The following is a 22103-nucleotide window of genomic DNA, read 5'->3' as shown; positions in this document are numbered from 1 at the left end:
GTTGAATGGTCCCTATATGCTTTTGTAAAAACCGATGAATTATTTCAGGTTTATTTAAAGGATTTTCTGTGTTAAATGCATTGATGACTCATAATGGATGTATTATGTATAAATAGTTTTATTATGAAAAAACAATAAAAACACCAAATACAAACCTTTTAATGGAACAAACGGGAAAAAATTGTATTTGGAACCCCATTTAACTAACCAATCTTCTTAAATAACCAACTGCATAAAACCCTTTAACAAGTGCAACAGTCAGAAATTTCAAATGCAACAATTTGGAGGAGGGATGCAGAAAGTTAAAGGCAAGTATACACCTTGCCCCTGGCTCTTCTCATCCACGTAGGTTCTCAGGTTGAGTGCCTGGGCTCAAAATTCTCAGAGGCATTGTAGGGCTCAAAAGAATTGGACTCCCAAGTGCAAGTGTCTCAGTGCCTCGAGGTTGGATTTGAGAGGTGAATGGGAACTGCTGGAAGCATTGCTCTGGGGATGCAGAGGTTAGGAGTTAGTGCTGTCCAGGGTCTGAAGAACATGACTAGGTCCCAAATTATGGGACTGCAGGGCCTGCTGGCTTAGCAGAAGCATGTTTTTCCAAGAGGATGTTCTGTCTCAGGATAGCATCCATGAGTTGCCTCTGAATCTCTCTGCCTTTTTCCATGCTTTCCTTCATCATGGTGATGTGGTCCTTGGCCACAGCCATACTTTCACTGGTCACTGCGACGCTGTCCTTGCCCACTGCCACAATCTCTGAGGCAGCTGCACTTCTTTCTCCCTCCCTCATATACAGTCTCCAGCTCTCAGCCAGCCTGGTTTTCCTCTGTGTTTCTGCCATGAGTTCTGTAAACACCTTGTCTTGAGTCTTCTTTTTTTCTCCCCTTCAGATTGACCAGTCTGTCAGCAATACACAGCTGGTCCTTGATGATCTGGCTATTGCAGGGGCTGTGGGAGGAAGGGGGGGAAAAAGAACAGTTGCTTATTGTTCATACCTCAGACAAATCATGACCGTTTTTTCTGCTATGTATATGTGACTTTACCTCCCTCAGACTTTTGCCATTCAGGGGGAACCTCAGAGATGGTAAGTGGTCTGCATGTACAGAGGAATCTGGTGCATTTGGATTTCAATCTACTGTATCTGCTTTCATGCTGCTAGGGGTGATGCGGTTGGAGCTATGATCCAGGTTTGGTTTTGCAGTTTTGTTTGTGCCCTGGAGGTGCTTCTATGGTATTGGAGGTGTAAAGGAGGGACTATGGAGGGCAAACTGGACAGTAATTCCCTCCACATCCCCTTTAAGATGTCCTCACTCTCTATTACATTATGCTGATGTGGCTGACTAGGAGGCAGAGAATGGTCTTATTCAAAAAGGCAAAGGACAGTATCTTGCTGGTCAGTTATTCACCAGGATGGTCCCCCCAAAAGCACTGTAGGAGTAGAAGGCGCTGACAAGCTATACTGGGAGGCATGGGCGTGTGGCTATTCCCTGTAATATGCAAAACAAAAATCAAGCTATTTCGCAATCTAAAGGTTTGCTATATCTCCCCTGCAGACATGGAGAAGGTGCAGAGAAGAACAGGGTCCTTCAATGATCATCAGTTACAATGTGTTTTACAGGACATTTGTACCTTAGAAGGGTGCAGTATTGTTCATGCCTTGACTGGGCAGGCAATGTGCACTTATACTTCACATAAACTACGAAAACTAACCAAATTTCTTTTATCAATCAGCTGTTAATTTTGCACAAATGAATGCTTTTGTTATTGAAATCTGCTATGGAAGGGGGTGCATCAGAGGAGAAAGAGGGACTGACTGCAATTGCACTATCCTGGCTGGATTTTGCAGCTGTAACAAACAAGATGGGGGAAAGGGGATGGGGGTTTCTAGCTCATATCTGCCAACAATAATAATAAATAATTAATTATAAACATAGATACTTACGTGCTGAAGTTCCCTGTACGGGATACAACTCTTCAGGCCTGGCCTGGGTTTGTGTCTCGGATTCTGGCTCAGCCAATGCAGGGCACGAACAAGGGTCTGTTGTAGCAGGGCATGACTGGGGCTGTTTTCCAGCAGGCCATAGTCAGGTTCCCGAGTCACAGGCTCTCAGGGGGCAGCTCCCCTTCGGCATCCTCCTGCTCATCCGTTGATGGGTCTAGTCAGTCGTCCTCAGTGCAGGCAACATTCTCAGAATAATGCCTGGAATAGGTTGTACTACAAATTGGGCAGAATACTGTCTAGTTCATCAAAAATGGAGAGGTCATACGCCCCCTGCCAGACTGTCTCCTTTTATCTCTCATTTCAATGTTTCTCCTGAGCTTTTGGCTTCTTATCTGGCACTTAGCGGTGTCCTAGTCACAACCCCTCTCAGACATATGCTTTGCAATGTCCACAGAAAGGTCCTTATGCCTGTGGCTAGCCACAAGAGTTTTCTGAACTGACACTTCTCCCCCAGTGGGATGAGATCCAGGGTCTCAACATGGCTCCAAACAGTTGTACGAAGCATGCTGTGGGGCTTCTCGTGTGCTAGCATGTTTGTATCACCAGAAGAATGATATTCTGGAATATAGGAGCAACTGGCCAAAATCTGGCTCTGCTCCACCCTTTAAAGAGGGGAAGGATCATCCTGGAAACTCAACACCAGGACAGGGAGGACACACAAGTAAATGAACAGGTCAGTAATGGTTGACCTGAAAAGCACTGTGGGATAGCCACTGGAAGCACACAAAAAGGTGGACAGCAACTGTAAGCACACAAACAAAAGACCAAACTAATTCAATTAGGAGCAAACCTAATCTACTTGCAGGAGGATTCCAGAGTTCCCAGGAAATGTGGAGTAAAGAATGCAGTGACGAGTTGCATCATGCATACACAGGAATTTTCAAACCAGATTAACTGGATTTGATTCAGTTTAAAAACCCAATGTAGTCAAGCCCTCAGTGAGTTGCAACAACTTAGTAGTTCAAGAGAGGTTTTCCACTGCTGCCCCAATGTCTAATGGTGGATGGGTCAGGTGGGTTCTCCCTTCACTCTTGCAGAGATTCTCAATGTATTCAGTCACTTGCAGCAGATATATGAAACCAGATTTGGCTACCAATGTATTAATTTGGTCATGAACAAATACTTGTACATCAATAAGAGATAGCTAACGCTTAATCTTTTCATGTTTTAGACATGGTTATACCTGGAGCTGAGTGCAAAATTTCAAACACAAAAAAAACAAAACAACAACAACAACAAAAAGAAGGTGCCCTTGAAAAACTTCTACAGTTAAAAATTTGTGCTGGTTTATATTTCATATCAAATCTCTTTCAAATGGGCAAAAAACTTGCAAGTCGGCAAAAATGTTTTATGTGCAACTACTGTAGTTTAAATATTAGAAAACATTGACTCCAAAGTCTTGGAAACATCAGCTCTCTTACCTGCTTGCATATGCACAAATATTATCTACCAGTGGCAGATTCTTCAAAGCTGCCTCAACTTTGCCAAGAGAGACGTATTCTCCAGCCTGGAGTTTTACAAGATCTTTCTTACGATCTATGGATAAAGGGAAAAATTAAATAAATGTTATTTGCAAAATGAAAACACCAAGGGCTTGCTTATACCTATTGCTGAAATCTAAGTGTATAAGGGCAACAGACATATTTCTGTGTGTTTTAAATTGGATAAATTTATGGCCAAGTTCCAGTTTTTGGCACTGCACAGATTTACAAAAAGCAATCTGCACAGATTATCAGATGTGTCCTTCTACCAACTGTGATCCATATTTTAAACTGCACAAAAACCTTTCCCCAAAGAAATATGTTTATGTTTACTATATGTTTTATTCCAACTGGACCTTCTAGTTATATGGTATCCTTATCAGATATAACAATATCTATCAGCAGTGTAAGCGAATATAACTAGACCATAATTAGAATTAAGTGAAAAACAGTGTTTGGCTGAAAGAGAAGGTTACTCATTCTGTGCAGTAACTGAGGTCTTTGAGATGGTTGTCCCTGTGGGTGCTCCACTTTAGGTGAATCTGTGCCCCTGCGCTTGTAATTGGAGATTTTTAGTAGCAGTGCCTGGTTGGGTCACACATGCGCTGTCCCTATTCCACCTCTGGCAGTTACATAGTGCTGTGCGACCAACCCCCTCCTTGGTTCCCTCCCTACCACAGATTCTCTAGCAGGAAAACTTCAAAGCAGAGGGAAGAGAGAAAAGGTAGTGGAGTCCTGGTACCTCAGAGGTGTACGGTCTCAGTGTGGTCGTTACTGATGGGGTCTGATAGGTTGGAGAGCATTTCTTTTTGACAAATTCCCGAGGAGGGCAGGTCGGAGCCCGTTTCTTTGTCACCTTTTTGGCAAAGTGGTCCTTCCTCTGAGAGGGTAGCAGGGTTGGGGAATGGTGTCCGGGGGCAGGGGCGGGCGGGGAGGAGTCCATGATCCCTGAATGGATGCCAAGTGCAGAGAATTCTCCTCATGACACCGAGATTGAGGACCGGCAAGTGAGGCAACATTTAAAACCTGGGGAGCCGGGCATGCCCCGTGGAATAGGGTTTCTCCTGTGAGGAAGGGTAACTATATTATACTAAGGGGTATCCTAATAACTTAGGAATTTAAGTTTTAGTTAAAAGAATTTTTTTTAAGAATAAAAGGGGAAAAGATAGTAATTAGGGTAGTAAACTAAACTAACTAACTAGTATTCTAAAGTAAAGCCAGGCTAAAGATAAATCTCAGAGATGCTACCAAATGCTCTGTCTCAAGCCGAGGGAGGTAGAGAAGGACCTGGGGGGGGGGGGGTGTCTCACATAGCACTATGTAACCGCCAGGAGCAGAACAGGACAGGGACAATGCATGTGCAATCCAACCAGGCACTGCTACTAAAAATCTCTGATTACAAACACAGGGGTGTATATTCACCTCAAGTGGAGCACCCACAGGGACACTCTTCAAAGAACTATATGTTTCAAGCTGCTTGGCTTCTATACATATGACCAGAAACATATGCAGGGAATGCACATTTTGTTGTATTTTATTATTTATTCTTGTAATTTATATTTTAACAGTTCATCTATTGCTCAAGGCACAATAATTAGAGACACATTTCTTGGGTCTGCCTGAGGTCTCATTAATACAGGACCCAAGTGGGGAGGATGGTAAAGTGCCCCCCCAATCCTGTGTGTGGTAAGGGGTTGATTCAGTACAAGTGATTGGTACAAATGAGAACAACTTGAAGGCTGTTCTATCTTGCACCAGCTGTAATGGCTTCCAAGGGGCTGCTGGAGCAGACAGAAATTGCCAAGTACAATGGCACTTTGGCCAAACCCGCTTTCCCTGATCATACCATAACATGTTCTCTGGGGCAGCCAAGTAAGCTAGTTTTGCAGCTACTGCAAAGGGACCTAGGACTTGGCCCATACCACAAAACAAATGAAGTCAATAGCAACAGTCCTCATTTTACTCTTAAACAAGTGCTCTGATTTTCAAGATTACTGAGCACCCAGATGCTCCCACTAACTTCGCTGGATGTGCTTCACATTCATGAAAGTCATGCCACTATTTGGGAGCCTAAATATGCCCTTAGGAGCCTAACTTTAGGCACATGTTTAAACAAAGTGTTGCCTGCATGTCCAATTAATACCAAGACAAAGAAACACACCATAGAATTACTGACAGCATAATACCAATACAACATCCCCCACCCACATTCCTCATCAAAAAACAACAAAACACAAACAAAAATCTCTAAAACTTAATACAATAGTTTAAATAGCTCATATATCTTGATTTAGGAAAGTAGAGTCCTCTGTTGATGCACTCAATATCACAGCTAAATCTACATTAATATTCTAAAAGAGGGAGAACAGTTGTAGTTTAAAATATGAACTGGAGCTTAAGGTTGAGGGATAAACATATTCCTTGAATACATGGAACAACATAAGCCCAAATGCCAAGTAGTCCAGCACTTGAGAATTGTAGGTAACAACACTGTACAGCAGTTCAAGTATGTTGTTTACCTGAACTGTGTCAATTGATATAAGTAAATTAATCAAATTCCTTAGGTAACTCACCAATTATTTTTAGACATCCATCCGCATGGAACTCCCCAATGTCTCCAGTATGGAGCCACCTCTGTCCATTCTCATCCACCGTGAAATCTTTTTTGGTTCGTTCTTCGTTTTTGTAGTAGCCCACGGTCACATTTTGGCCTCCAATAAGAATCTCACCTCTAGGATATGGTTTATCAGTATTATAATATCCACCTGAAAACAGATAATTATTTTCTAAATATGATGTTGATTTAAAAAAACTGAAGTTAAACAAAAAAACCCTACAAAATAGAAACTATTCCAAGCAAATATATACAGTTTTCAATGGATTCAATGTGTTTGGTTTTTTATTCAAATTAGGTTTTATAGAGCAGATCATTAGTTTAGATTAGAATCATTACTTTCGGAGATATCTTTTTTTACAATAAATTTCTGAATAATTTAACTAGAGTATAAGTGTATCCAAAACACTTTTAGCATCTAGTTAGAGAGGTAGGTAGGCATTGTTCATTAATAGTGAAATTCCTAAGTGTGCAGAGGGCCAACTCAAGGCATATGTATCACTCAGCCCCATTCAGGGGACTTAAGTTAGACATAAGTCTTACACTGGCCCACAACAAAAGGTGAATTTCATTCAGTGTTGTGAGAAAAAAGCTCAAACAGCTCCACCATCCAAATCAGAAGAGACTGTGAAGGGAGGCAAAGGACTGAAAGAGGTACTTTAAACATCTAATTAGACCCATTAGATTGGGCATCTAACTTAATAGGCTTCCATTTCACTGGCCATTGCTTGCTTTCTTTCTCTTTCTTTCTTATTACATTAATGCTAGTAAACTGCACTATGCCTTTTGTGAAATTTTCTAACATCTACCGAGAAGAGAAAATATGCACTTTTAGTTTAGCTTGAACTGTAGTAAATCCAATACCCCTAGTTTGGCACATTCAGAGCATTGTCTCTCTCATGCCAGTGTGTTGACATTAAATAATGCGCACACACAAACACACAAGATATATGTTCATGTATCATGTGACTAACAAAAAGAAAAATAGTATAGTAGATTATTATTATTTATATCATCCTATTGCCTAGGAGTTCCAGTCATGGACCAGCATCTCATTGTGGTAGGCACTGTACAAACACAAGCTGTAAATCAGAACTGTTCAAAAATATTGTGTGTGCGCTAATAACCAAATCTATAAATATTCATGAAACTTTACATCAGCTTAGGAGCTGATTTTTTAAAAATCAAACTTGTGTGCAACAAGATAAAAAACAAACAATTATTGAAACACAGTAGGTTTCCTTTCATCCTGAAACAACAAAAATAGACTAATTCCATTGTTTTAATATACTAACCGTCACCTATTTAAGCAAATATCAATAATTGTCTATTGTCTATATTTAAATTATTTAAACATTCTTATTTATTTCCTCTTCAGTAAATAACAAATGCACTGTACTTCTTGAAGAAGATTTTTTCTCAATCCTGCTTGAGCAAGCTCTGTAAGTGAGCTTGGTTGCAGCTCACTGATCCTGTGCCACCCAGGGAACAGCTTTAACTTACATGGTGGAGGATCGGGCATAGTGCAGCCAAGTAAATAAATACTGACAAAGTTCTTACATGCATTTGAGTCTCATTACATAAGAATTTTCTTACCTTCTTCCCAGTTCATTAATTTGATTTCACAGCAAACCAAAGGAGCCCCTACTCTCCCTGTAGTGTAGTCCCAAACTAAAATTAAAAATAAATTAATTTTCAATTAAAAATGTGCAAGTAGTCATTAGAAATAAATTTTATTTATCAAAACTGAACAACACAGCTTTCAAAATGTGCAATTAACATAAAAGCATACTGATTAGGACCTTGGTCCTACAATGGGGGAGCAAGGTGGAAAGCTCAAATTAAGTCAATATGGCTCTGGGTAGTCACAGCAGTCCACCCTCATGAATCACATTACAGGACCAGGACCTACACCTGTAAATGGATGCTTGTGTGCCTGCTGATTAAGTCAACAATAAATAAAAAAATTTCACAATAATTTATCAATATTGAATTTATTTTCTGAATTACCTTTGAACAGACATGAGATCCCAAGATGGGAATCCCCACTGCCAAATGATGCTCTCTACCATGTAGTTCCCACTTGCGATCTCCAGAGAAAATGTCTGTTCTGGCTGTCTGCCAAAGCACTGTGCACTCCAGGAAGGTGCACTACTTGAGCAGGTGATCTGGTTGCAAATGCAGGAGTTCCAGAGATTGACTGCTTCTGTGCAAAGAGGGGTGAACTTTGCTCCCCCTTGTTTGTTGATATACACCTCTACCCCGATAGAACGCTGTCCTCAGGAGCCAAAAATTCTTACTGCGTTATAGGGGAAACTATGTTATATCGAACTTGCTTTGATCTGCTGGAGTGCTGCTTTACCACGTTATATCCAAATTCATGTTATATTGGGTTGCGTTATTTGGAGTAGAGGTGTAATAATCTCTTGTCATGTTATCCAATAGGACTTGAACATGCAAGGTCTGAATAAAAAGTAGGAATCACTTGCAGGCTTTGTGCACTGCACACAGCTCCAGAAAGTTTATGTGCAGCTGGGATTTTTGTTGGGTCCAGGTACCCTGTCCAACATGTTTGCACAGATGGGAGGGATATGTAAGGGAGGGGTCTGTAGTCAATCTTTCTGAGGGAAAGGGAAGCCTCATGTACAGTTTTCCTTTCTTCACATCGAGAGAGAGAACACAGAACTCTCAGGGTGTGAGGGGGGGAGAGCAAGATCAGTTTGTCTGGACTGTGTTTGTTTAGCACTGTCCATAATCAAGCCTGTAGACATCGAAGTCCAAGTCTCACGAAGAGTGTTATACATACACAAGTTGGGAGAGGTTCAAACTGTTGTCTGAGGGCTCAGTCAAAGCTGAGTGATTATGTCCTTTATAGCTTGGAATCTATACCTGGGTAGGTATGCTTTAGCTCTGATTGAATCTAGGGTTGCTCCAATAAAGTCTATAATTTGTGTGGAAGCTAAAATGTACTTCTTTATGTTTACTTGGAGTCCTGAGGAGTGTAGGAATCTGAGCAGAATCAGAGCTGTCATCCAGAATTTATATGGTGTTCCCATGAACAAGCTGTTGACACTGCTCTGCGATGGCCACCATTTTAAGTAGTTGATCACCTGCACTGGAACCCTCAGCTAAACTTTCATGAGTTCCAGGGAGTGGATGCATATTTTTTAAACCTAGAGCCTAGAATGCACATGATATGTGATTGCATCCATGGAGTGATCCCTATGCACAATACTAGGAGGCCTAGCAGTTGAAGGCTCAATGCAATAGCATGCTTTTTGAAGTTCCAAAACCACCCAAGGAGGTTTTGTATTTTCTGGAACCTCTTAAAGATAGACACCTTGATAGCAAAAATATATCTATGTCCCTTCCCAAGTGAGTTATTTGGGGGAACAGAATCAAGCTTTTCTTGATATTGATAATAAAACCATGTACCTGAAGGAGATTCAAGGTCAGGGATGTCTATGGGCTATTGTTGGGGATAAGAGCTCTGATTAATGTCATCCAAGAAGGAATATAGGTGGATTCCTTGTGACCTGAGTCTGAATATGATTACCACCATCATCACTGTAAAGACAAAGGGGGCTGCAGACAAAAAGAGTTCCAACACCTGGCTAAAAAACTGGCCTGGAGGTTTGGGGGACTAGAGGGAGGGGGAAGAAACAGGGGCTGAGAGGGAGATAACTGCTCTCCACTACCCTAAATCTGACCAAAAAAACCCTTTGGTATATGTGAAAGCAGGAGCTGTAAAAATTGCTGGCCACACCATTGCAACATAGGCAGAGAACCTGGAAGCAAGCAGTGGCTGAAGGAGCATGACCAGATCATGTGGCTCCAAAACTCTGATCTGCCTGCATAGCTTGCAGAGAGGGAAGAGTAGCCCAGATGTTAAGACTTGTGGGAGATGCTGGGTAGCCGAAAAGAAGACTTTTATACTGATGTGTAGTGCTGTCAATATTAAAAAAGTCTTTTTACATCTTGCCTGTTTTATGGTACCAGTGAATTTTGAACTGATGCTCAGGGCAAGATACAACAGCATTGGCAATTCTGAATCTGTTTAGATAGAAATGTCCTCCAGGGCAGTGTATCTAACACCTGACACTGGACAATGAACCAGGCTTCTGTCCCTTTGCGGCGCTGGTGGTACCAATTCCTTTTCTCTTACTGTCAGTACTGACAGCATAGGAAGCATCCGTGTAGGACTGAGGACGGCCCCACCCCTTTGGCTAAGGATGGTTTTGAGAGAGATACTCTTGCCTCTCAGTGACTTGAAACTGATTCCATGCTCCTGGTGCGCTTCTGACACTTTTATACTGGGGCACAGAATCTCACCCGACTTAAAGGGTGCTGTAGAGAAGGTCATCTATTTGGAAGGTGAGCTTGAGTGACATTTCTCACATTTCTTGTGAGGAAGTTCTCTCTCTTACCCTCCTCGGGTCTCTGCTTGGCAGGATAGTTAGCTCTGCTCAGATTATCCTTGAATTCAGAGACCACCATGCTCAGAGGGACACTTCTTGGTGCTGCTGCCTGATGTACTGGATGGGGGAAGGGCAGCAGTGGTGGTGGGGGTGACACGCCAGAATCAGACCGGGGCCTCATCACGTGAACCCTTTGTAACTTTTTAAGCCTGTACGCACGGACTTGACAAGTTTGTCTGGGAACAGTCCAGGGAATATGAGCTTCTCTGAAGCAACAACACAAGTCATGGATGTCGCTAGCTGGGAAAGCCCACAGACAAGACATAAAGATCTTGAATCCTGGCATCCTGGACATACTAGGCAGCCGCAGAGGCGGTTTCCAGTGGGGTAGAGAGGCAAAGCCCTAAAGACTACTAAACTACTGCCACTAACTCAAAACTATCTAAAAATATGTTTTAAAACTACGTACAACTAACTAAAAATTCTGAAGAATGCTAACTAACACTGCAGACAGATACTGAAGAAGTTCAGTCTCAGAACACAGGCAGTAGAAAGGAATTGGCAAGATGGTCGGTCTATGACACCTCTTCTCCCTCCAGCTTGGAGTATAAGGAGGATAGAGGCACATGAGTGGACAAATGGATATTGCTAGCAAGCTTCTTCCAGTTTCAGGCACGCGTCGCACACGTGCACATCAAGTAGAGTACACATAGGGACCATCACTCAAAGAACAATTTACTGCAGGGGCCTCAGTATATGGGTAACTGGGTAAAATGTAATGGTCTATGATATACAGGTCAGACTAGAGGATATGCTGGTCCCTTCTGGCCTTAAATTTTATGTAACGCTTTTTTGGAATGACCAGCATAACTCAAAAACAACTTTGCCACTCATGAGTAATGTAGACATTCCAACAGTATGCCAATGAAGTCTTTACACCACATCATTGTGTGTTCCCTGTTCATTAAGTACACGCATACTATATATAAAGCAGCATAGCCTATTAAATAAGCCTTTCACACAACTGTAGTATGAATGTCAGTTCATTCATAGTAACAAATTTTATAAGTTTTAGCTTTTTTGAAAAAAGAGGAGATTACTCACCTTGTGCATTAACTGATGTTCTTCGAGATGAGTGTCCCTGTGGGTGCTCCACTCTAGGTGTCGGTGCGCCCCTGCGCCTTTGATCGGAGATTTCTGTAGCAGTACTCGTAGCGGCCATGCATGCTCAGAGCCTGGCCCCCGCTCTCAGTATACCTCTAGTGAGCATGTGCAGCCGGTTCCCTCAGTTCCTTCTCTACAACGGAGGCTACCCCAACTCCGAAGTAGAGAGGAGGAGGGTGGGTAGCGGAGCACCCACAGGGACACTCATCTCGAAGAATGTCAGTTACTGCACAAGGTGAGTAACCTCCTCTTCTTCTTCGAGAGATGTCCCTGTGGGTGCTCCACTCTAGGTGACTTCGAAGCAATGTATCTCAAGAAGGTAGGGACTTCGGGTCTGGCAGGAATGCAGTAGATAATACTGCCCTGCCTAATCGAGTGTCAGAGAGAGGGCCCTGAGTAAGGGCATAGTGTTTGACAAATGTGTGCTTGGAGGACCAAGTGGCTGCTCTACAAATGTCAGACAATGGTACTTTACGTAAGAAGGCTACAGAGGTAGATACAGATCTGGTGGAATGTGTTCTGATCAATGCTGGAGGTGTAACATTTTTTACCTGATAGCAGAGTCGTATGCAATCAGAGATCCAGTTCGAAAGTCTCTGGGTAGAGACAGCCATGCCTTTGGAGCGCTCCACGATGGAGACAAAGTCTAGGAGAGTTTCTGAAGGGTTTGGTTCTGTCCATATAGAAGGATAAGGCCCTGCGCACATCAAGTGTGTGCACTGTGGCTTCGAAGGAGTTTGCATGTGGTTTCGGAAAGAAAGTTGGTAGATGTATTGGTTCATTGATGTGAAATGAAGTGTGAACTTTTGGAAGGAATTTTGGGTGTAGGCGTAGAGTAACTTTGTCCTCGAAGAAGAGCGTATATGGTGGATCTGCCATAAGGGCTGCTACCTTGCCTGCCCGTCTGGCGGAGGTGATGGCTACCAAAAAGGCTGTTTTCATGGAGAGGTGCAAGAGGGAGCAGGTGGCTAAGGGCTCAAAGGGTTGATGAGTTAAATAGGACAATACTAGGTGAAGATCCCATGGAGGAGTAGGTGGCTTAATGTCTGGCTATAGGGTTTGGAGTCCCTTCAGGAAACGCTTGATGATGGGATGAGTGAAGACCGAGGTATTGTCAACTGTACCATGAAAGGCTGTGATGGCAGCTAAGTGGACTCTGATGGAGCTGAAGGAAAGGTCGCACTGCTTAATGTCCAACTGATAGTCGAGTATGCAGGGAAGAGGTGCCGAGGTAGGAGACAGTTGTTTAGTTGAGCACCGTTTTGTGAATCGTTTCCGCTTTCGGAGATAGGTGGTATGGGTGGATTGTGTTCTGCTGTGTAGAAGTACCCTCTGAACTTGGTCGGAACAGTCTAGTTCTCGTTGGGAGAACCATGCACGTACCAGGCTTGCTTTGAGATGAAGCATGGAGAGATTGGGGTGAAGAAGCTGGCCATGTTGCTGTGATAAGAGGTTCGGGATGAGAAGCAGGGAGATCGGTGGTTGAACTGACATTCTGGTGAGGAAAGGGAACCATGGTTGTCTCAGCCATGAAGGTGCGATCAAAGATCTCGCTGGCAAGATCCATTCGTATCTTTATGAGGACCCTGTTGAGCAATGGTATTGGGGGAAATGCATAAGCTAAGTCCTGGTGCCATGAGATCATGAATGCGTCTCCAAGGGAGTGTTTGCCCAGTCCCGCCCTGGAGCAGAAATTGAGGCATTTTGTGTTTTTCGCGATTGCGAAGAGATCTATGGTTGAGTGACCACAAGTTCGAAATATGTTGTAAATGATTCCCTTGTCTTATCTCCCATTCGTGCTCCGAAGTGAAACATCTGCTTAACTCATCGGCAGTGGTGTTCATCACACCTGGGAGATAAGCAGCTGATATGCGGATGTGGTTCGCAAGGCACCAATTCCAGAGTTTTATGGCCTCTGAGCAAAGAGAGTGGGAACGAGCCTCTCCTTGTCTGTTTATGTAGAACATGCAGGCAATGTTGTCTGTCATTATGCGTACATGCTGATTCTTGATTAGTGGAAGGAAGCAGCGGCAAAGCATTCCATATAGCTCGAAGTTCTAGAACGTTTATGTGCAGGGAGGTCTCGGAATGAGACCATAGCCCATGGACTGTTTGGTGAGAGATGTGGGCACCTCCAACCAGTGAGGGATGCATCGGTTGCCATCATCAGAGTTGGGGGGGTCTGGAGGAAGGGGAGTCCAGAGCAGAGGTTGTAGGGGACTGTCCACCATATGAGAGAGTCTTTGACTCGGTAAGGTATGGCCAATTGTTTGTTTAGTGAGTGCACGTTTGGTTTATAAACCGTGGCCAGCCAAGCTTGGAAGCATCTCATGTGGAGACGTGCGTTCTGGACCACGAAAATGCACGAGGACATGTTCCCTAGTAGCTGGAGGCAGTCTCGGGCAGTGACCCGGGGGCTGTTGCGAAGTCTTGTAGCCAGCAGTTTTATGGTATTGAATCGGTAGAGTGGGAGAGATGCCAGTCCGGTTGTGGAGTCGAGGCTCGCGCCTATAAACTCCAGGTGCTGGATAGGACTTAATGTGGATTTGCTTTTGTTTATTTGCTGGCCCAGGGATTGGAAGCACTCAATGGTGATTTGTGTGAAGCGGAGGGCCTCGTCGAATGTGGAGGCCTTCAGGAGGCAATCGTCGAGGTAAGGGAATATTATGACTCCTTTTTTCCTGAGGTAGGCAGTGACTACCGCTAGGAGCTTGGAGAAAACTCGAGGGGCAGTGGAAAGGCCAAATGATAGAACTCTGTATTGGAAATGTGTTGAGCCGAGGGTAAAACGAAGAAAACGTCTGCGGGCCGGGTGGATAGTGACATCAAAGTAGGCGTCTTGTAGGTCGAGGGCTGAAAACCAATCGCCCTGCTCCAGGGCTGGAATTATGGTGGTGAGAGTAACCATCTTGAACTTTTGCTTTTTGACAAATTTGTTGAGCCTCCTGAGGTCGAGGATCGGTCGCCATCCTCCAGTTTTCTTTTCTGTTAAGAAATAAGGGGAGTAGAACCCTTTTCCCTTGTGGCATTTGGGCACAAGTTCTATAGCACCCAGGTGAAGATGATGTACTTCTTGCTGGACGTGTGGCTCATGAGAGGTGTCCCTAAAGAGGGACAGGGAGGGTGGGTGGGTGGGAGGTAAGGAGAGGAAGGGGATAGAATACCCAGTTGTGATGACCTCTAGAACCCACTTGTCGGTGGTAATATTCTGCCATTGGTGCAAAAATGGCTGTAGGCAGTGTCCAAAGATAGTTGTAGGCAGTGCATACGTTGAAGTTGGGACGATGTTTACAAGAGCCTCGACCAAAGGTTCAAATCTGCTTATTAGTTGGAGGAAGTTGGGGCATCCCGGAAGAATTGGGGCGGCGTCGCTGGTATCTGGATCTCTGGCGTTGGTGTTGTTGTTGTTGATCCTGAGATCTTGGGAAATGCGGAGGTTTTTTGCCTTCCTCTGCAGCGTGGGGCATGGGTCACTTGCTGGTGGATTCTCTGCAGCTTGAGGTCTTCAAACCACAATTTGAAGACTTCAATAACTCGGACATAGGTTAGGGGTTTGTTATAGAAGTGGATGGGTAGGGTTCTGTGGCCTGCTTTGTGCAGGAGGTCAGACTAGATAATCATATTGGTCCCTTCTGACCCTAAAGTCTATGAGTCTATGGGGAGTAGCGTGGACAGTGGTAAGGTTGATATCTCTACTGTCACCTTCTGGTTGTAGGGGTTTGGATGCCTAAGGATCAAAGAGTTGCCCTTGAGTCCTTCATTGAGTGGAGCACCTCATTAGTGATGGAAGCAAAGAGTTTATCACCATCAAAAGGGAGATCCTCTATGGTGCTCTGAACCTTGCAAGGAAAGAGGGAAGAGGAGAGCCATGAACCTCAGCGCATGACCACCGCCGCAGCGGTGGATTTTGCTGCGGTATTGGCTGAATCCACAGCTGCTTGAAGAGCCGTGCGTGATATGATTTGGCCCTTGGAAACTAAAGCTGTGAATTGCTGTTTTTTTTGATCTGGAATGTCTTCAATAAGGTCCATGAACTTGTTATCATTTCTGTGGTCATACTTTGCAAGAACTGCAGTATAATTGGCAATTCAAAATTGTAAGGTTGAAGAGGCATACACTATGCGAGCAAGGAGGTAAGTGTTTGCTTTCCTTGTTGGCTGTGGCGGAGTGGAAATATTGTTGTTTGTTCCTTTGATTGGCTGCGTCCACTACCAAGGAGTTTGGCGCAGGATGTGAGAAAAGGAATTTGGGGCCCTTAGAGGGAATGAAGTATTTAAGGTCCGCTTGTTTGCAGGTAGGCTGGCTTGTGGCTGGAGCCTGCCAGATGGACTTAGCAGGTTCCAGAAGGGCTGCATTAATTGGTAATGCCAGTCTGGATGAAGAAGAGGGTTGCAGGATGTCCGTTAACTCATGCTGTTGGTCCGGTACTTCCTCTAGATTGAGTCTAAGCTCACTGGCAACCCTTTTAAAGAGACCCTGGAATTTCAAAAAATCGTCTGAGGGCAGTAGAGGGGAGGGAAGTAAAGCTTCTTCAGGCATTGCTTCAGTTGGTACTTCAGTTAGTACTGGGTCAGGAGCAGGAGTTAATTGATCCTGAGAATGGCAGGGTGCCGCCAAGTGAGTCATATGATTTGGATATTCGCGTCTCGTCAGATTGGAATAGCGGGTGTGCTGCCGAGGGAAAGATGCCCATGGGGCCCAATACTGCCATGGTGGTGGAAAAGGCATAGGTGGTGCCATCCAGGGGTTAACACACCAGGAAGTAGGGTCTTGAGGGTGGTCTGAGACAATTTTCCTGTGCCCGCGGGTGACAGGACTCCGAGGGTGGAATTCTGATTGTATTGAAACATCACCCTGTAGTTCAGACTCCTCCTCACTGGAGGAAGGCTGTTCGGACCCTGAATCATTCGTAAAGGAGAAGCAGTCTTTAAGGAAGGGCGATTGCAACGTAAGTGACACTAAGAGGTCACTTGACTGGGTAAACGGCAGCGCTGAGGCAGCTGAAGGTGAAGGCTGATAGAATTGCTGTGAGGAAACCCAGGCTTGCACTAGAGTTCTAAGTCTTGGCTCCGGGCCAAGTAGCGCTGTTAATGCCGGTGCCGTAGTTGGTGCCGCGCTATTAATAGCAGGCTGCGGTGCCTCGGGGGGGCCTGATTTGTCGGCATCGCGATAGGTGCCATAATTGAGGCAGGCAACTGAAAGCCTGTTGCCTCAGCACCGGAGCCTCGCACTGCTGCCGAAAGCACAGGCGGGTTTAACACGGTGCCGGAGGAGCCCGGCGCGTCGAAAGTGCTCAGGCGGGGGAGCACCGGTAAGGAGACTGTGGATCTGACCGGAGAAGGTTAGTGTCTAAGGGCTTCTTTTGAATTTGACAGGTGTCCTCGTTTTGCTGCTTTCTTCTGCTTTTTAGAAGTGGGAGAGCTGTGTCGGTGAGCGGAAGCAGAGTCCACGCCAGGGTCTGAGGCAGACCCTAGGGATTTTTGAAGTAAAATAAAAGTTTAAGTTTTATCTCCCTGTCCTTTCTCACTCTGGAGCTTAGTTTAGTGCAGTGAGCACATTTTTGGGGAACATGGGGCTCCCCCAAACATTTTATGCACTGTGAATGTCCATCGGAGAGAGGGATAGCGTCCTTATAGGAGGAGCAGCGCTTAAAGCCTGTGGAGCCAGGCATATTTGAAGCGGCTGAGAGAACAAATTTTTTATTTTTTATTTTTTTTCACAATAGAAAAAAGGTAGGTAACATTAATAACTAACTAACAAGAAACTGTCTAACTACAAGTTATTTTAAGATGAGGAAAGGAATTCTTTAAGGAGTCTGCTGAGCTCCATCTCAAGCCAGGGACGGTAGAGAAGGAACTGAGGGAACCGGCCGTGCATGCTCATTAGAGGTATACTCAGAGCGGGGGCCAGGCTCTGAGCATGCGTGGCCGCTACGAGTACTGCTGCAGAAATCTCCGATCAAAGGCGCAGGGGCGCACCGACACCTAGAGTGGAGCACCCACAGGGACATCTCTCAAAGAAGAACTAGCCTTCGTAGTGCACACTTTCTATATTCTTCAAGAATATATGTTAAGGCTTTTTTAACCAGCACTCACTGTAACTTAAGGTATTTCAAGAATCCCGTTGTCAAGTACAGTATATACTGACGGTTCAAGTGAGTTATCTACTGTACGTAATATATATTTTTAAGTTTTAAGTAGATCTGTTTTTTTCCTATCCAAGTCAATACTATTGGCTTGATTCAAATCTCAGAAACACTGGATGAGTTACTGCAGATCTTGAAAAAAATGTGACTGCACATTCACAGCAATGTGCATTCACATATTTGACTTATATATTTAAACTTAATTACTATATGTTCTCTATCCAAAAGTAGAAAATCAAATTCTGGAGCATGTGCACACCCAAGAAAGACTCCAGGTCATTGGTGAGTGCATTATTTCCATCATAATGCTGGCCTCCCTGCTCTGCGGGCTTCTTGGAACAAATTCAGTTCAGCTAGTATACACAAACATTTCCAAAATTCAGTTCAGACCATTTCACCTTTATTTGCTACAATAAGAACATCAATTTATATATTCCTATGTTTTAGCACAAAATCTCCAGATTATGCCTTCTAAAATTAAATTACCCTCAGTATTTACTCACTTGCCAGTTTGTGGACATGAACCTAAATGAATACTCTGCTGAAGTTTATACAAACACAGATCACTGCATCCATTTGGACATGCCAATACTAACCTTCAGTGATTGTTCCAGCCCCAGCTGACTCAGTTAGTCCATATCCCTGTCCCACAGGGCAACAGAAACAGATGTTCATAAATCTCTGAGTTGCAGCAGAAAGTGGAGCTCCTCCACAAAGTAGGGTGCGAATTTTACCACCTAGCAGCATTCGTACTTTCCGGAAAATAAGGCTAAAAATGCAAAGTTAAGAAAAGAGAATGTTTTTGTTGCTAAAAAATAGAAGACCAAGGGAATTATCTTGTTTTGCATGGGCATCAAAAACTTCCACTAACTTCAGAGATTTTTAGATGTGCAGGAAATGCAGGATTAGATCCACAAACAGTACACTTAAAATTTAAAGTTTTTCAAAACAATGTTTATGTAGAAAGTTTTCAGGTTTTACTTTGACTTATCCTGCAGAGTAAAATGCAAAAGTCTTTTGAATATTCTTTACTGAGACAGCAAAGTTCTAATGTCTATTTGCCCACATTATTGAAAAGGAAAACAAACTGCAGAAATCTGTTTAATTATACTGTATCTTTTAGTCTCATCCAGGTCTGAAATCATTTAAATCCTACAAGTGACTTGAGCTTGGAGATAAGTTGTATGATTTAAGCACTCTTGCAGAGTTAAATCTGAATTATCCATATATCTTGTGTATGTAAAAGGCTCAGAAAACATTAGCAGTAGTGTGTAAATATTTGTATGTTCGTTTTAATTGAGGTTTACAAGAGGATTTGAATTAGCTTGATGTGACTATCTTTTCGTCTGCATTTGTGAGTGACTACTTTTCCCCCCGCATCTTGATGGCCCTGATCCCATCAGAACTTATCACAGAAATGTAGGGCTGGAAGGGACCTCAACAAGTCATTAAGTCCAGTCCCCTGCACTGTGGCAGGACCAAGTAAACCTAGACCATGCCTGACAGGTGTTTCTCAGTATGTTTTTTAAAACATCTAGTCATGGGGATTCCACAACCTCCCTTGGAAGCCTATTTCAGAGCTTAACTACCCTTAGAGTTGAAAAGCTTTTCCCAATATCTAACCCAATGTTTCCCAAACTGGGAACGCCGCTTATGTAGGGAAAGCCTCTGGTCGGCCGGTCCAGTTTGTTTACCTGCCGCGTCCGCAGGTCCGGCCAATCGCGGCTACAGGCCAATGGGAGCTGCTGGAAGTGGCGGCCAGTATGCCCCTCAGTCTGCACCGCTTCCAGCAGCTCCCATTGGCCTGGAGCAGCGAACTGCAGCCAGTGGGAGCCATGATCGGCCGAACCTACGGACAGGGCAGGTAAACCAACTGGCCTGGCCCGCCAAGGGCTTTCCCTTCACAAGCGGTGTCCCAAATTTGGGAAACACTGATCTAACCTATGTCTCCCTTGTTGCAGGTTAAACTCATTGTCCTACCTTCAGTGGACAGAGAGAACAATTGATCACAGTCCTCTTTACAACAGCTCTTAACATAACTGAAAACTTATCAGGTCGCCTTTCAGTCTTCTTTTCTCAAGACTAAACGTCCAATTTTTTAAATCTTTTCCCGTATGTGAAGTTTTCTAAACCTTTTACCATTTTTGCTGATTTCCTCTGGACTCTCCAATTTAACCACCTCTTTCTTAAAGAGTAGTGCCCAGAACTGGACATAGTACTTCAGCTAAGGCCTTTCTTACATCATTACTGTTACTACATCCCAGAATGACAACAGCCTTTTTTGCACCTGCATCACATTATTGACTCATATTCCATTTGTGAACCATTATAACCCCCTGATCCTTTTCAGAAGTACTATGACCTAGCCAATTATTCCCTGTTTTGTAGTTGCACATTTGATTTTTCTTTCCTAAGTGAAATACTTTCCACTAAGGCCATTTTGAATTCTTATGCTGTCCTAGCAACTCCTTCCAGTTTGGTGTCATCTGAACATTTTATAAACATACTCTCCACTCCATTATCTAAGACATTAATGAAATTATTGAACAGTACTGAATCCAGGACTGACTTCTGCAAGACCCCATTAAATATGTCCCCCCAGGTTGATGATGAACCATTTATTACTACTCTTTGAGTGTGGTCTTTCAACTGGTTCTGCACCTACTTTATAGTCATTTAGACCACATTTCCCTACTGTGCTTTTGAGAACGTCATGTGGGATTGTGTCAGAAGCCTTATTAAAACAAATCACAATATATCACATCTACTGCTTCCTCAATATCCACTAGGCCAGAACCCTGTCAAAGTAGGAAATTGGGTAGGTCTGGTATGATTTGTTCTTGACAAATCCATAATGGCTATTAGGTGCTTACAAGCTGATTGTTTAATAATTGGTTCTAGTATCTTTCTAGGTATCAAAATTAGTCTGCCTGCTCTATAATTCCTCAAATCTTTTCTGTTCCTCTTTTTAAAGACAAGTACTATATTTGCTCTTCTCCATCCTTCTGAGACCTCCCCCATTCTTCAGGAGTTCTCAAAAATAATTGCTAACAGTTCAAAGATTGCTTCAGCTAGTTCCTTAGGTACCCTAGAATGAATTTCATCAAGTCCTACCAACCTGAACACATCTAACTTACCTAAATGTTCTTTAACCTTTTCTTTCCTTTTTCTGACTTGCATTCCTTCCCCCTTGTTCTTAACATTAATAATGTTAAGTATCTGGTCACCATTAACATTTTTAGTGGAAAACTGAAGCAAAATAGGCATTGTACACCTTAGCTTTCTTGATGTCTTCAGTTATTGGCTCTCTTTCCCCACTAAATAGAGGACCTATACTTTCCTTCATCTTTCTCTTGTTTCTAATGTTTTTAAAGAACAACTTCTTACTGCCTTTTATATTCCTTGCAAGGTGTAACTCATTTCATGCCTTAGCCTTTCTACTTTTGTTCCTATATGCTTTTGCTATTCTTTTGAGTTTCCTTGGGAGTTTGTATATGTTTCTACTTTTTGTAGGATTTCTTTTTGCTTTTCAGGTTATTAAAGAGCTCCTCATGTAGCCATATGGGCCTCTTACTGTTCTTTGTATATTTTCTTACTTTTGGGATACTTTGCAGTTATGCTTTTAATACTGTCTCGTTGAGAGACTGCTGCCCTCAACTCTTTTTTCCCTTAGATCTTCTTCCCATGACCTTACGTAAAGCTGACAGACCCCGGTTGTCAGTGGGCGGGATTGAACGAGGAACTTCTGGAGCTTAGTTCATGAGTCTCTACCACATGGGCTAAAAGCCAAGTGGCTGTTGGCTAAGGCTGTAGAGCAGACTCGATTTCTCTCTCTCTAGGTGGTCTCGGTGCCACTAGATAGGACAGAACACCACACCCAAGTGTGTGGGTTACACTTACAGACCAGTTTTATGATAAGGTTCACATTATGTTAAAAATGAAAATATGATAAATCTTGCTAGTTTACAGAAATAGATTTTTCCCTCCAGGTATGTATAAAACCCCTGATTAAAAGCTAAAAGGAGCAACACAATACCTTGAATAGGAAAATATATCTAAGCTTGCACATTACTGAAAGAAAAATAATTAACTTAATAAGTATATTATATTTATATTAATAAAGCTGAAGTAATCTCATCTGAACTACTGACTCATCATGTGACTTTAGGCAAGTCAATGGACTTACTTGTGCCCCAATCAAATAGTAAGCTTTAAAACTAAACAAAAGTATGACTTCACTGAAGACCAGATATTGCACATATAGCAACATTTTGATGAAAGTTTA

General features: G+C 43.2%; 1 protein-coding gene across 10 annotated transcripts in view; it reads right to left on the bottom strand.

Moving 5' to 3' along the window:
- ACSL3 (acyl-CoA synthetase long chain family member 3) overlaps positions 1-22103 on the bottom strand; it is a 113622-nt gene that overhangs the window by 8369 nt on the left and 83150 nt on the right. For 8 of the 10 annotated variants that reach the window (XM_050964037.1, XM_050964032.1, XM_050964033.1 and 5 more), the window contains 4 exons: positions 18415-18587; positions 7688-7762; positions 6051-6242; positions 3418-3532 (listed from right to left, as the gene is read on the bottom strand). In XM_050964037.1, the coding sequence (XP_050819994.1) occupies positions 3418-3532; positions 6051-6242; positions 7688-7762; positions 18415-18587 (555 nt within the window). Of the gene's footprint in view, positions 1-166; positions 943-1936; positions 2195-3417; positions 3533-6050; positions 6243-7687; positions 7763-18414; positions 18588-22103 lie in introns of those variants that run through there. The other 2 variants (XR_007775780.1, XR_007775781.1) reach the window with 2 other exon arrangements.

The sequence above is a fragment of the Gopherus flavomarginatus genome, chromosome 8, assembly GCF_025201925.1.
Source record: "Gopherus flavomarginatus isolate rGopFla2 chromosome 8, rGopFla2.mat.asm, whole genome shotgun sequence".
Taxonomy (NCBI): domain Eukaryota; kingdom Metazoa; phylum Chordata; order Testudines; family Testudinidae; genus Gopherus; species Gopherus flavomarginatus.
Note: the sequence above shows the minus strand (reverse complement) of the source record. Positions and strands in the feature narration are given on the sequence as shown.